General features: G+C 46.8%; 1 protein-coding gene across 43 annotated transcripts in view; it reads left to right on the forward strand.

Moving 5' to 3' along the window:
- The window catches only part of DISP1 (dispatched RND transporter family member 1), a 195,130-nt gene extending 181,374 nt beyond the window's left edge, over positions 1-13,756 (forward strand). For all 43 annotated transcript variants that reach the window (XM_051821374.2, XM_008268374.4, XM_051821355.2 and 40 more), the window contains one exon: positions 8,726-13,756. In XM_051821374.2, coding sequence (XP_051677334.2) covers positions 8,726-12,331 — 3,606 coding nt within the window. In that variant the 3' untranslated portion in view covers positions 12,332-13,756. The remainder of the gene's footprint in view (positions 1-8,725) is intronic.
- Positions 13,757-15,624: the final 1,868 nt, after the last annotated feature.

Genomic DNA, 15,624 nt, shown 5'->3' on the forward strand with positions numbered 1-15,624 from the left:
TGTCTGCTCGGCCCTTCCCGGGTTTGCTGCTGGTTCTTCCCAGGTTGGCTGCCGTCCCTTCCACCTCCGTGGAAGGGCGGTTCCCCCTGCCACTTTCCCCACTTCCGTGGGGGAGCGGCACACCGCCGGCCGGCTCTCTCGGGGGCTGCTCAGATGTTATTCGGATAGATGTTCCTGGTGCATGTTGTCTCTCTCCTCCTTTATAGTCCTCTTCCACCAATCCCAACTCTGCTACCCACACGCCGAGTACGCTGCTCTCCTCCAATCAGGAGCAGGATCAGCTCCTGCAGGTCATCACTCAAGTTGGCGAGAGGCAGCTGCGTAGAAGTTGTTACTCCCTTCTCAGCGCCATATTGTGGGAGAGCAGATGCATAGAATAAGTCTTAATTCCAGTAACAGTCTAGTCCGAGTTGCTCCCCACAGTTTAAGACTTGTTTTCTTCTTTCGTTGTACTTTCATTGTTCACTAGCTTGTCCTCCTGAGGCAGCTGACAGCATATTAATTATGCAATTTAATGCCTGCCTGTCTGACGATCAATATGTTATTTGGGCCAAGGACCTAAAGTGAACAGGCTGGGAAAGGGTCATCAAAGGCCTGAATACAGTATCTGTATAAATGGCCAGAGCAGCCCAAAACAGACTGCCCTGAACTCAACACCTGTGGCTTCAGAAGAACCAGGATGCAAGAAGACAAGCACTTCCTGTCTTAGTCTTTTCTAGAGCCAAAAAGATGTCAACACCAGAAAACACAGAGTCAGCCCCTGGGCTTGGAAGAGCTGTCATCTCATATGTTCAAAGGCAGTTTCTCCAATTAGAAATTGCTGTCTGATGTGACTAATGGACCTGTCCAAACACAACAACCAGGCAGGAAAGGAATCTATTGTGTTCTTAGCATAGTTCTAAAAATGTAAAGTCACTGGTTAGTTAAAAATCAAATCACGTGCTGTGCTAAGAGCTAGCCTGACAATATGCAATCTCCTGTTTTATTGACAGGACTTCTTTTTGGAACTGGAGTTACAAGGGCTCTTAGAGGTCACCTGAACCAGTTTCCCACAGTGTGCTGATATAAACCTTTCAGAGGACTAAATGGCTTACCCAGGTCACCTAGTTAGTTGTTCCCAGATCTCCTGGCTTTTCACATTCTTTGTTTTTGGAGGCTATGAAAAGTTTGTTTTTATTTGAAAGATGGAATGTGTGTGTGTGAGAGAGAGAGAGAGAGAGAGAGAGAGAAATCATCCATCCACTGGTTCACTCCTTGTGTTCTGCAATAGCCAGGATTGGGCCAGCCCCAGAACCATGAGCCAGGAACTCCATCTGGGTCTCCCATGTGGGTGGCAGGGACCCAAGCACTTGAGTCACCAATTGCTACCTCCTAGGGTGCGCATTAGCAGGAAGCTGAATCAGAAGTGGAGATCAGACTCCATCCCAGGCATTCCAATATAGGTTGCGGGTATTCCAAGCAGTGACTTAACTTGCTGTGCCACAATGCCTGCCCCTGGGAGGCTGTTGATGTGTTTAAAAATGACTTTCCTATTGATTGAGATGTCAGGATTTTCTGTAAGCACCATCTTTTTTTTTGCCCAACTCCAAAGCCATAAACCATCTATAAACAAAAAGTGTCTTAATGTGTGGCCAATTTTTATTTGCTATATGTTCTTTTCTTCTACAACCCATAGCTCCTTATTTGTAGGCTGTGAATATATTTCTCCTTGTCATGTATTATGACACTTTCTCATATAGAAAGCTTTCTCTATAAAGTATAAATATGTAGTGATACCTCATTTGTGTAAGGCTGTAAGCTCACAATAGGTCTGTAGCCCTGGAATTTATAGCACCTTTTAACATGGCAAATTAGAAGTTAAACGCAGAAAAGTTGAGCCAGTCTGGTTACTTTATAATTACACTTTGGATCGGAGCACTCATTAATTTTTTTACGTTTTACCTCTCATTATTCCATCATAGGTTGATCTTCAGACCTTCCGTATCCCTGAACACTCTAAAGGATTGAATTCACTCAACTAACTAAAGCCAATATTTGTTGAGCATTTACCATGTGCCAGGAAATGTTTTAAGCACTTGAATTATGTCCGTTAATGCTCATAACCATGTTATGAATTAAGTGCTATTATTTTGCTCATTTTGTAAATGAGAAAAGTTCACATAGATTCCAGAGTTTATACTTTTATCCACTCTGCTTTATGCTTCCATAATGAAGACAGTCTCCCATTTTGGTTTTGTTTCATTTCACGTGTTTCACTTCATTTCCTACTCAGATAAACCTTTAAGAGGCTTCCTGGCCTGGAATAAGCATCTTTTTTGTTTGTTTTTTAAGAGCTAGCAGTGTATTCCACGAGTACATGTTAGAGTGAACGCACTCAAAGACTCAGGAACCAGGAAGCAATCCTGTTTGATGGCAGCTTTCATAAAAGGAACCAGTGTATTATTTCATCTATCTGTGTATCTGCCTATCTCTGTATCAGATGATAAAAAATCAACATAGTGAGGTAGCTTACAAAAACACCAAACGTAAGATAAATAAATTGAATGAATTACATGAAGGGAAAATAATAAAGCTAAGACTAAGATTTAACTGCAATAATACGTATCCCACAATCCTGTACATTTATAGTGGTAAGTGAGCTGCAAAGTTCTCTCTAACCTCCAAGCTGCTTAAGCAAAAAAGTTTACCCAATCATTAAATATAAGTAGGGTAACAAAATTTGTTTTTCAGGAAAGAATAAACTAAGACATGTAGGGAATCATTTTTTGCAGTCTATATAAAAATGAGATGTTGTGTACAGAGTTCTTAACCACATGCTTATAGGAGATACAACACTGAATGACAGCTGATTTATGAAACAAAAGTAGTTGAGTAGTAGCAAATGTTATAGTAAATGAATACCTACAGGGATTAAAGCGGTAACATTTGCAAATGTAGCTCTCTAATGGCTTGGCTTGATGCATTTGCAGAATTTTTTAAAACTATCTAAAGGAATAAATGTTTTCTGCTTCTCTGAGTCTTTATCTGTGCTGGACTCATGACAAGGATTCAACAGCAGTGAGTTCAGGTTCATAATACCTGATAATAGCAGGACATGCATATTTTCTAGGTCACACACTAAGAGCATATGTGCACACTTTGGCAATGAACTGGGAAGAGAGTAGGATTGTGGTACTCTTGTGAGAACTTGAAGAACAGTCCCAAGGCACATGTCTGGATGAGTGGTTGTTAACAAGCCACTCACAAAGCCCCAGGAGTCTACCTCAGAGACCATGATTATAACGTTAACTTGTTAAATACTGTTTTTACCAATTGCAGATGCCTTTGTGAACCCAGAATAATAAACTTTCCTCATAAAGATAATATACTCATCAGATACCTTAAGTAAAATGTAGTTAACAGTTCAGCTTTTTAATTATTGCTGCCTTCTTCAAATCTACCAGCTCAAGCCCCTATGGTGAATTGGGTAGACCATATCCTGAGGAAAGACTGCTTGGTAATCCTCCTGCCCCGCCCCTCCAATTCTGGTTATTATACTTAAGTCCTTTGTTATTAACAAGTCTCAAGTTAAATGGGACACAACCAAATGACATAGAACAGAAGAGCTTAATTGTCATTGAGTTGATTCCAGAAAATGTCTGGTAATCAGTGTAATATCTCAGTGAGACCAGATGTTTTGGTTGTCTCCTGCCTGTGTTTACAGCACATTTAATTCAAACTCCGGATTCCCTGTAAATCACAAACCACTTTCACTCACAATTCAGGCAGGCGCTGGTTCCCAAGGTGAACAGCCTCTCTCGGCTGCTGCTGTCATGCCCATTTTCCTAGACTCGAAGGAGACGAAGTCTGTTCCCTGCTCGCCTCCTCTACTCCTTTTCCCACTCCTGAGTCTTGGTGCACTAGAGACACTGGGGCTGTGAGCACTCAGCTTGGAAAAGAGATTTGAAATTTGGTGCTTGAGACCCTGTTTACTGGAGTGACTTTTGTGGACAGCTGGACTCCCCCTGCCACTTAGAGGACCCCAGAAACACATTTCCTGATGCTCATGTCAGAGGGGGCTGTGGAACCCTAGTTTCCTCCCTTCTGCCTAAGCGCTGCCTTTAACTTTCAGTGCATGGGCGACTTGCTTACAGGGGAAGGAGACTCCTGCAGTCAGTGGAACCCCGTGATAAGGGCTTAATTTTCCTCCTTTTATTCTTTTTTCAGCGTCTTAAAATATCTGCAACTTAGCCAATGGTTTTAAAAGTTAAGGTATCATTTAGAGCCCCGCTGGTTTCTTCTTTTTCTCTCTTCTCTTCTTGCAGCCCCTATTTTAAGTCAGCTCCACCCTGCTACTATCTAACTAGGGAAGTGTGCAAAGCCATGTTATAACCACAGAAGCAAAATGATTCCCTGAAACATCCAATTTGTGAATAACTAGAATTAGAAGGGCCGTTTTCCTCATGTATGTCCTAAGAAATTGCTCTCCATTTTTATTTTGTAAACTTCAAAGATTTTGAAATTATTCTTCTGAGTCTCATTTTCCAAAAATACAACAAAAATACAGCCGCCTTCTGTGTGAAGCTAATCCTGCTTGCCGACCTCTCGGAGCCACAGCACAACTGGAGCCTCTGTATCTGCACATCTCAGCCACAGTCGACTCAGGGCCGCCCAGCAGACTGCCACACTCCCTCTGCAAGTCAGCAGCACCTCGCACACTAAGATGATACGAAGCACGCTGCAGTGCAGCTGTTTAGTTTTCATCCAGTTTCCCAGCCGCACTGAGCAGCTTGAGGATAGGGAACACTGTGCCTTATTCATCTTGTTTACGTCCTCAGTACCTTTTTTTTTTTCCCTTTTGGATGAAAAAATGGAAGAGAACATAAGGCCTTCCTCCCTGAAAACAGACAATTCCTTGACCAATAACATCCTTCCGATTCAGGGTGCTGGCAGGCAACGCGGGGTGGTAGAAAGTCCCAGCCCTGGTGTCTTCCCTCTGTCCTTATTTCTTACCTTGTAAGAGTCCTTGAAAGCGGTTTTCCAGATGTTGTGCACTGGGGACACCACCTTTGAATTGGAGGATTGGCTCCCCAGCGGCTAACTAGCATTTGTTTTTGATAGCAGCCATCAAAGTAGTATTTGGTCTGTGTTTATAATGTCCAATTTTTAAATCTTTGGTCAAATACACACATTTTAAAAACACTTGCTGTGGTTGGAAAAGGTTATTCAAGGGCAGAATTCTGTGCTTTCTTTGCCAGGTTTAGCTTGCAACTTTATTTCCTTTATCTTTGACTTTTGGTTATTTCAGCAACTACAGATATGTTCCTTCTAGCTGATATAGTTCACTGTCTTTCGTGTGAAAGCTGCCAGACAGTGGGGTTGAGTTCCTTTTCTTTCAGTTCGCCAGGCTGACTCAGGCTGCCGTGTTATTTCTCTGTGGAATAAAATCTGCATGGAAGCCAGTGAAGGGCTATGCCGGGGTTTAATAAGTTTAGTAAATTCAGGTGCTTTCATTTTCTCCAAATTAGCATATGTGAATGTTTTTACCTGGAAACAATATGAATTATCCTGTTTGGTGAAATGTTAATTATTGCTCTTCAGAAATGAGCTTTTAAAAATGCACTCTTTGTGAAAGTAAATATTATTTTAGTGCATTTGAATAATAACCCTTTTGGCTCATTTTTCTTTATGCCTAATAGAAAAGATAGGAAGTGACTATTTTTTTTAATGGCAGTTGTTTACATTTGAAAAGTCTTTACAATCCCAAACGTCTCCTTAGGAGGCAACCCTTCTTCTTTTTTTTTTTTTAAGATTTATTTTTTTATTTATTTGAAAGAGTTACAGAGAGAGGTAGAGACAGAGAGGTCGAGACGGAGAGAGGTCTTCCATCCGCTGGTTCATTCCCCAGATGGCCTCAACAGCCCAGAGCTGCACCAATCCGAAGCCAGGAGCCAGGAGCTTCTTCCAGGTCTCCCACTTAGGTGCAGGGGCCCAAGGACTTGGGCCATCCTCTACTGCCTTCCCAGGCCATAGCAGAGAGCTGGATCAGAAGTGGAGCAGCCGGGACTAGAACTGGTGCCCATATGGGATGCTGGTGCTTCAGGCCAGGGCTTTAACCTGCTGTGCCACAGCGCCGGCCCCTACGAAGTGCCTTTTTTTTTTTTTTTTTTTTTTTAAGATTATTTATTTGACAGGCAGAGTAACAGAGAGGGAGAGACAAAGAGACTCTTGAATCTGCTGGTTCACTCCCCAAGTGGCCACAGTGGCCAAGGCTGTGCCAGGCCGAAGCCAGGAGCCAGGAGTTTCATCCCCATCTCATGTGGGTGCAGGGGCCCGAGCACTTGAGCCGTCTACTGCTGCTTTCCCAGGTGCATTAGATTGGAGCTGGATCAAAAGTGGGGCAGCTGGGTCTTGAGCCAGTCCCATAAGGGATGCCAGCCTAATAGATGGCAGCTACACCACAATGCTGACCCCCATCCAACTTTTTATTATGGAAACTTTCAAGCATATGAACAGTAGAGAAACAGCCTCTGAAACTCCATGAGCAGATTACTGAGCTTCAGCCGTTTTCAGCGCGTGGCCAGTCTGACTCATCTACGCCCCAGTAAAGTATTGCCACACCAGGATTTCAGGGACCATAAGTGATTTGATTCTTGGTTAGATCCAAGTTCCAAAGAGCTGATGCCAACTTCTCCTCTGCTTTGAAAAGACTTTTCAATGCGTGCTTGACAAGCCTAGTTCACACCCTTCTTGGACTTTGGAGTTTCTTCCCTGGAACAGCCTTTAGTAAACAGAGATGGGGGAAAGTGATAGGACCAGGGCATCTTCTGCTTTGGGACTTCTCAAGAGAAGGGGATGGGCCAGCCCTGCGGCACAGAGCTGGTATTCCCATATGGATGCTGGTTCGAATCCCGGCTGCACCACTTTGATCAAGCTGTCTGTTAATGTGTCTGGGAAAGTATGGAGGGTGGCCCAAGTACTTGGACCCCTGTACCCACATGGGAGGCCTGGATGAAGCTCCTGGCTCCTGGCTTCAGTCTGGCCTAGCCCCAGCCATTTGGGGAGTAAACCAGTAGATGGAAGATTTCTCTCTCTCTCTCTTTCTCTCTCTCTGCCTTTCAAATATGCAAATCGTTTTTTTTTTTTTTTTAAGATTTTGTTTATTTGAGAGGTAGAATTACAGAGAGAAAGGTCTTCCATCTGCTGGTTCACTCCTCGAATGGCTACAATGGCCATAGCTGGGCTGATCTGAAGCCAGGAGCCAGGAGCTTCTTCCTGGTCTCCCACATGTTTGCCAGGGCCCAAGGGCTTGGGCCATCTTCTGTTGCCTTCCCAAGCCATGGCAGAGAGCTGGATTGGAAGAGGAGCAGCCAGGACACAAACCAGCATCTATATGGGATGTCAGCGCCACAGGAAGAGGCTTGGCCACAACACTGGCCCCAATGAGTAAATCTTTAAAATGAAAAAAAAAGGGGGGTGGAGGGAAGGGGCATGAGGGGGCATTTCTTCTCACTCCCAGGAAGAGGCGTGTAATATACAGCACGGGATTGTACATACTTCACTAGAACCCGGCAGCGCCGGTAGTGAGACAGTTTGTATGACCACCACAGCCAGGAGAAGGAACAGCGTTCCGAGTAAAACCCCAAGTGTGCCATCCTTGCTGGTACACAGCCGTCCACCAGAAGAGAATGTTCCCAAACAAGGATTTTAACAACCCTGAATCAACTTACAGACTATGGAAGAAGTCATTGAATTTCTTTTTACTTATTTTTAAATTGTATATATTTATTCAAAATCAGACAAATAATATTTTAATTTAGACACATTACCCCCTCTCTACACCTATTTCAGAAAACAATTCTAGTCTGAGTGCTTCATACATTTTGCCGTCAGTGATTTTGATATTACCAGGGGCCACATTTTATTCACCAGATTGGCTTTGCGTTACTGTCTTTGGGCTCCTGTACAAAATACCTTAGATTGGGTAGTTAGAAACAGCAGAGTTCTCTCTCACAGTTCTGCAGCCTGCTAAGTCTGAAACCAAGAAGCCAGCAGATTGGCTGGGGAGGGCCCGTTCCTCGTAGACAGTGCCTTCCACGCTCAGGGACACCTGAGCTCCCTCCAACCCTGCTGTGAGGGCGCTCATCCCATTCATGACCTCCCAGAGACCCCATCTCTCACACTGTCGTGCTGGGGGCTCGGATTCCAGCTGGGAACTTAGGGAGCCACAGCATTCAAACCACAACAGTTTACATCGTCCCTCCCAGCCCGTGTTAAGATCCAGTAACTCTGTCACTGAAACTTTCCTGATGAGAAGCAGAAATTTCAGGCACAGGCACGGTTTTGTTTCCTGTAGCAGTTGGACAGTTGTTTGCTGAATTCTGTAGGTGGCTAAACGTGAGCTTCACAACCTGTTCACTGTAGTGCTTTTTTACCGTGACTTTGTTTACTAAGTGGGTGTTAATTTTATCTGCTTTCTAAAACCAAAGTAGCCTTGGTTGAAGTTTCACACTTGTACGTCATCCCACAACAGTAGTTTGCTGTTCAAAATAAATAACCTAGAGATAGTACCCTGTAATAAGAGATCATTTTAGGGGGAAGCTCATGTGGTAATCAAACCGATCCTGATTTGGAAGGGGAATTGTTTAGCTTCTGTAGCTTTTCCTGTCCCTCGAGGAAGCCAGAAAACAGCCCAGCTGTGACCCCGTGTAAACCCCGCTCCTTCCCCGCGTCTCTGTCTCTGCAGATCAGATCTCATCCCCAGTTTGGCAACCTCTGCCAGAGGACGACTGCTGCTTCCTGCTGCCCCAGCTGGACGCTGGGGAACTACATCGCCATTCTGAACAACAGGTCGTCCTGTCAGAAGATCGTCGAGCGGGACGTCTCTCACACCTTGAAACTGCTTCGCACCTGTGCCAAACACTACCAGAATGGCACCCTGGGACCAGATTGCTGGGACATGGCAGCCAGAAGAAAGGATCAGCTCAAGTGCACCAACGTGCCGCGCAAATGTACCAAGTACAACGCCGTGTACCAGATCCTCCATTACTTGGTGGACAAAGACTTCATGACCCCGAAGACGGGCGACTATGCCACGCCGGCTTTAAAATACAGCATGCTCTTCTCTCCCACAGAGAAAGGGGAGAGGATGATGAGCATTTACCTGGACAACTTCGAAAACTGGAACTCTTCTGACGGCGTGACCACCGTCACTGGCATTGAGTTTGGTATCAAACACAGGTTGTTTCAAGATTATCTTCTAATGGATACTGTGTATCCCGCCATAGCCATTGTGATTGTCCTCCTGGTCATGTGTGTCTACACTAAGTCCATGTTTATCACATTGATGACAATGTTTGCGATAATCAGCTCCTTGATCGTCTCCTATTTTCTCTATCGCGTAGTGTTTAACTTTGAATTCTTCCCTTTTATGAACCTCACCGCACTCATTATTTTGGTCGGAATCGGAGCAGACGATGCTTTTGTGCTCTGTGATGTGTGGAACTACACCAAATTTGACAAGCCCCACGCCGAAACTTCGGAAACAGTGGGCGTCACCTTGCAGCACACCGCCCTCTCCATGTTCGTCACCAGTTTTACCACTGCCGCTGCCTTTTACGCTAACTATGTTAGCAACATCACAGCAATCAGATGCTTTGGCGTGTACGCGGGGACAGCTATCTTAGTGAATTACGTCTTGATGGTCACGTGGCTCCCAGCGGTTGTTGTGCTACACGAACGCTATCTTCTCAATCTATTCAGTTGCTTCCGAAAGCCCCAGCAGCAAGTCTATGACACCAAAAGCTGCTGGGCAGTGGCTTGCCAGAAGGGCCACAAAGTACTCTTTGCCATTTCCGAAGCATCCCGAATCTTTTTTGAGAAAGTCCTGCCGTGCATTGTCATTAAGTTCCGCTACCTTTGGCTGTTCTGGTTCCTCGCCTTAACGGTCGGGGGCGCCTACATCGTGTGTGTCAATCCGAAGATGAAGCTGCCCTCGCTGGAGCTCTCCGAGTTCCAGGTGTTCAGGTCCTCTCACCCGTTTGAACGTTACGATGCCGAATACAAAAAGCTCTTCATGTTCGAACGCGTCCACCACGGAGAGGAGCTGCACATGCCCATTACTGTCATCTGGGGCGTGACCCCCGAAGACAACGGCAACCCGCTCAACCCCAAGAGCAAAGGGAAGTTGACGCTGGATAGCAGTTTCAACATCGCCAGCCCAGCCTCTCAGGCCTGGATTTTGCACTTCTGCCAAAAACTGAGAAACCAAACCTTCTTCCACCAGACCGATGAGCAGGACTTCACCAGCTGCTTCATTGAAACGTTCAGACAGTGGATGGAGAACCAGGACTGCGACGAGCCTGCCCTCTACCCGTGCTGCAGCCACTGGAGCTTCCCCTATAAGCAAGAGATTTTTGAACTGTGCATCAAGCGGGCCATCATGGAGCTGGAAAGGAGCACGGGGTACCACCTGGACAGCAAAACGCCCGGGCCGAGGTTTGACATCAATGACACAATCAGAGCTGTGGTGCTAGAGTTCCAAAGTACCTACCTGTTCACCCTGGCCTATGAAAAAATGCATCAGTTCTATAAAGAGGTGGACGCGTGGATTTCCAGTGAGCTGAGCTCTGCGCCTGAGGGCCTCAGCAGTGGTTGGTTCGTCAGCAATCTGGAGTTCTACGACCTCCAGGACAGCCTGTCTGATGGCACGCTCATTGCCATGGGGCTCTCGGTGGCTGTGGCATTTAGCGTGATGCTGCTGACAACTTGGAACATCGTCATCAGCCTGTACGCTATTCTTTCCATAGCCGGAACGATATTCGTCACCGTGGGCTCTCTTGTCCTCCTGGGCTGGGAGCTGAACGTATTGGAATCGGTCACCATTTCTGTGGCAGTCGGCTTGTCTGTAGATTTCGCTGTCCATTATGGCGTTGCCTACTGCCTGGCTCCAGATGCTGACCGAGAAGGCAAGGTGGTCTTCTCTCTGAGCCGCATGGGCTCCGCGATTGCCATGGCCGCTCTGACTACCTTTGTGGCCGGGGCCATGATGATGCCCTCCACAGTCCTGGCTTACACCCAGCTGGGCACCTTCATGATGCTCATCATGGGCGTCAGCTGGGCCTTTGCCACCTTCTTTTTCCAGTGCCTGTGTCGGTGCCTTGGGCCGCAGGGTACCTGTGGTCAGATTCCTTTACCTAAAAAGCTACAGTGCAGTGCCTTTTCCCACGCCTTGTCTACAAGTCCTGGCGACAAGGGACAAAGCAAAACACACTCCATGAATGCTTACCACATGGGTCCCAGGGGCCAAAAACCCGAACTGGAGCATGAGTTCTATGAATTAGAACCTCTGGCATCCCACAGCTGTACCGCCTCTGAGAAGACCACGTACGAAGAGACCAACATCTGCTCTGAGTTTTTAAACAACCAAGCAAAGAATTTAGGGATGCCTGTGCAGGCCGCTTACAACAGTGAGCTCAACGCCAAGAACGAGCCCAGCTCGGCCCTGATCCAGCCCTCGCTTGAACAACACACCATGTGTCACTTGTTCTCTCTGAATCAGAGATGTAGCTGCCCGAATGCCTACAAGCACTTGCAGTATGGCCCACACTCCTGCCAGCAGATAGAGGACTCCTTGTGCCACCAGTGTGTTCCTACTGCCTGCGGCTTTGTCCAGATCCACAATGGCGTGGCACATCGGAAGGCTGTGCCCCAAGCCACCGAGGGTTACGTGCATCCCATCCCACACGCCCACCACTGCCCCTGCCTGCTGGGTAGAGCGAGCCCACCTGGAATGCAGAATTCTCTGCCCAGGAATTATTTCCTCCACCCAGTACAGCATATTCAGGCCCAAGAAAAAATGGGAAAGACCAGTGTCCCCAGCCTTCAGAGCATAGAGGAGCACCCGCCTGGGACCGCAGAGCCGTCGCCATTTGTCTGCAGGAGTACAGGCCCTTCACTGAACGCCTGCGATGCTGAGGATAACCAGAGGGGACTCTGTGACCGCAGAGACGTGGGGAACGCGGAGGGCAGTGCGGGCCCTGGAAGCACGGTCTCTGGTCTGGGGAATGAGGCCGACAGGGCAGAGAGGAAAGTGGAGCCGAGCTTGTCACAGACCGATGTAATCGCAAACTCAGAACGTTGCAATCAGAATGAACCGAAATTTCTATTTAACCGTTTAATGGGGGAGGCTGGGTGTAGGTCCTGCCCCAACAATCCACAAGGTTGTAGCAGAGTTGTGAGAGTGAAGTGCAATTCTGTGGACTGCCAGATGCCAAACATCGAAGCCACTGTGCCTGCTGTGTTCGCACACTCGGAACTTCCCGGTGAAAGTTTGTTAATCAAAACACTGTAATAAACATAGCGCTACAGTCAGGCGCGGGCCTCGGTCATTGTTTGGGAATGGAAGTCAAATCCAGAAGTTTAGAAAGGGAGCCCCGAACACCAGGGCACGCGTGTTTCACATCATTGCAAATGATGGGGTGTTTTTATTTATTTGTTTATTTGCATTTGAATAGTGACCAATCCCAAAAATCCAATGAGTTCTTTAGGTTATTGGATTGGCTGATTGGATATTATTGTTTCAAAAAGTATGCTTTTTACATTTATATGCAGCTTACAAAAATTGTCTCTTTCCATCCTCCCTTCGCGCTGAATCGGAGATTTAAAGTTTGAATCACCTGGAAGTTTCAGTCCCCTCAGGCAGTCACATTTACCCGATATCTTGATTCTGGTGTATTTACTTGGCAGCAAGCAAAGCTTCTGATTGCTCAACATAAATACTAGGAATTGCCCTAATTTTAATAGCACCACTTCAGTGGGAATCCAAGAACTAAACCACATTAAAATGTACTTTCTGGTAAGGCTTAATTTAAAAATGAATTGTCCAGCAGCTTGTTTACATGAGGAGCCTACATAAAGCCACTGACACAGTTTTACCCAAATTGAGGCCTTTCCCACATTAGCCCAAACAGCTAATTCTTCATGTACTACGTCTGTTAACCCAGGAGTCACAGACAACATCTTGTGTCAGGCCACAATTATGTTGTGGCCACCAAACAGCATGACTGAAGAGATGTGCTCCCCAAAAGAATGCTCTACCCCAGGGGACACCCCGCGTGATGCAGGCAGACCCAGGTGAGGTTGTACAGCATTCAGAGCAAGGGAACTGGTGGGACTTTGGCTTCCATCTCTGCCCTTAATGCAGCCATGTTCAGAAGGCTTCTTCCTCCTTTGTTAGTCTCAAGACATGTCGGATGGTTTTACTGCATAGCTAGCCCCTGGAATGCTGAGCCCGCGGCGGCATCTTCAGTGACGCTTGTGTATCTTGTGTGAGATCAGTCTACAAGCATAGAGCAGTTGGAGCATGCTTTCTGGGTAATGCTCCCGATGACACAGCGCTCATCACAGGTGTCATCTGATACCACATGCATTCCAGCCCCGGGCAGGGAGAGCACCCCCGGAATTCTGCTACTTTCTGGGTTTCTACTTCCAACTTGGTCCTCTGAAGAAAACGGGTGGAAATGTTTCTAAATACAATGTTCTCTTCAGAAGGCATACTAGTTTGTTTTCTAAGAATAGTTTTCCAAATCAGATGTGTGTATTATTCTAGCGCCTAAAAAAAAAAGGCTCTCAAGAGCTGAAAGCGTTCTTATTCTTATGGGTCATTGCCTCCAATGCAGCTCCATGCAAACACGCTTCAGTTAAGTTGTTTTCCAGCTTTTGCTTGAATACTTAGTGACAAGCAACTCAATACATGTCCACCTTGGCTCAACGGAAACCTGTTGTCCTGTAGTTTTTCTGCCACTGGATCCTCATTCTATTCTCTGAAATGAAAACAGACCTCGCTGGTCTTCTGCCATGTGGTATCCCTTCAGATATTTGAGCACAGTAATCATATCCTCCCACTAACATCCCACTGCCTTCGGCTGATTTTCCCATGACTGGGTTTTAAGCAATTAACACACTGATTGAGCAACTTGGCTCTCTTTTGGGTAAGTTTGTCAAATTCCCTGAGCAAATGTGGTGCCTGGAGCAGACTCTGATAACACCAAGAGAAAGAGGATCAGACCCAGAAGACCGGATGGCACCCACCCCTGCTGGTTCACTCAACGATGGAAATAACTTGTGGCTCAAGTGTTACGGCGCCTCTCATGCAGCATACAGGGAACAACCCACCAGGTGCCTCTCCCTTGACTGCTGCTTTTCTACCCTGAAGGTCAGGAGCTGATGTCTGTTCCTCTGTATTCCGCTGAGTAAGGTGCAATGAGGAGAACGAGAAGCCTTTGGAGATGGGACTAGCAGTACCTAACACGAGAGCCTTGGTTTTCCGCTGAAAGACGTGCACATGAAGTTAGCGAGTGGAAATCTAGTGGCCCAAAAGCACTCTTGTTGGGCACGACACAAAGCAAATTTAAAAAATTTTTAAACGTTTTTATTGAGAGTCAGTAATGTATTTATAAATAGAGAGAGAGACAGACATCTTTCATTAGCTGCTTCACTCCTCAAATGCCCGCAACAACTGGGGCTGAGCCGGGCTGAAGCCAGGTGCCCAGAACCCAATTGGGGTCTCCGATAGGGGGGGCAGGAACCCAAGTACTCGGGCCGTCATCTGCAGCCTCAGAGTAGGAAGCTGGATGGGAGGCCAAGGTGAGACTTGGACTCGGACTCTGTGGCGGGATGCAGGTGTCCCAAGTAGCATCTTAACCACTAGGTCAAACACCCATCCTAGAGTGAATCTAAGGGTGATCGGGGGCGAGACTTTCCTTACAGAGAGTCCAGCCTGGAAGACGTGTGTGTGTGTGTTGAGCGCCATCTAATTTAGAAACTGGAGTGAAGGACGGCAGGAGACCTCCTCCGTCTTCCCACAGGGCCTCTGTCCGGCTTTGCTGTTGTCTTGTGCCACGTGTGCCCAGCTCCAGGGCTCACCAGGGGCCGGGCCTCCTCACTCCCCCCAAAGCTCTGCTAATTACCCTGAGCCTTGAGCGTGGCTGTGAACCCTTTCACATGGATTTTATCTGCAGATTTTGGACTTAGAATTGACTACATTTTTCACACAGGAATTCTTTTTTTTTCCCCCTAAGAATTTATTTGCTGGAGCTCAGAAGGCTTTTAAACTTCTTTTTAAAATTTTAATTCCTTGGCCGGCGCCGTGGCTCAATAGGCTAATCCTCCACCTTGCGGCGCCAGCACACCGGGTTCTAGTCCCGGTCAGGGCGCCGGATTCTGTCCCGGTTGCCCCTCTTCCAGGCCAGCTCTCTGCTATGGCCAGGGAGTGCAGTGGAGGATGGCCCAGGTGCTTGGGCCCTGCACCCCATGGGAGACCAGGAAAAGCACCTGGCTCCTGGCTCCTGCCATCGGATCAGCACGGTGCGCCAGCCATGGCGGCCATTGGAGGGTGAACCAACGGCAAAAGGAAGACCTTTCTCTCTCTGTCTCTCTCTCACTGTCCACTCTGCCTGTCAAAAAAAAAAAAAAAAATTTTGATTCCTTGTTACTGGGTAGCAAAGAATCACTATTCCTAGTTGTGTTTCACAAAGGAATTTCTTGTGCTGTCGTCTTCTGGATAATTTGAGAGGCAGACAAGAGGTTAAATTACATGCAGGGAAAAGAGCGCTTTCCTGTTCATGGTGAGATGTTCGCAACTTG

Source organism: Oryctolagus cuniculus, chromosome 13 (genome assembly GCF_964237555.1).
Source record: "Oryctolagus cuniculus chromosome 13, mOryCun1.1, whole genome shotgun sequence".
Classification (NCBI taxonomy): domain Eukaryota; kingdom Metazoa; phylum Chordata; class Mammalia; order Lagomorpha; family Leporidae; genus Oryctolagus; species Oryctolagus cuniculus.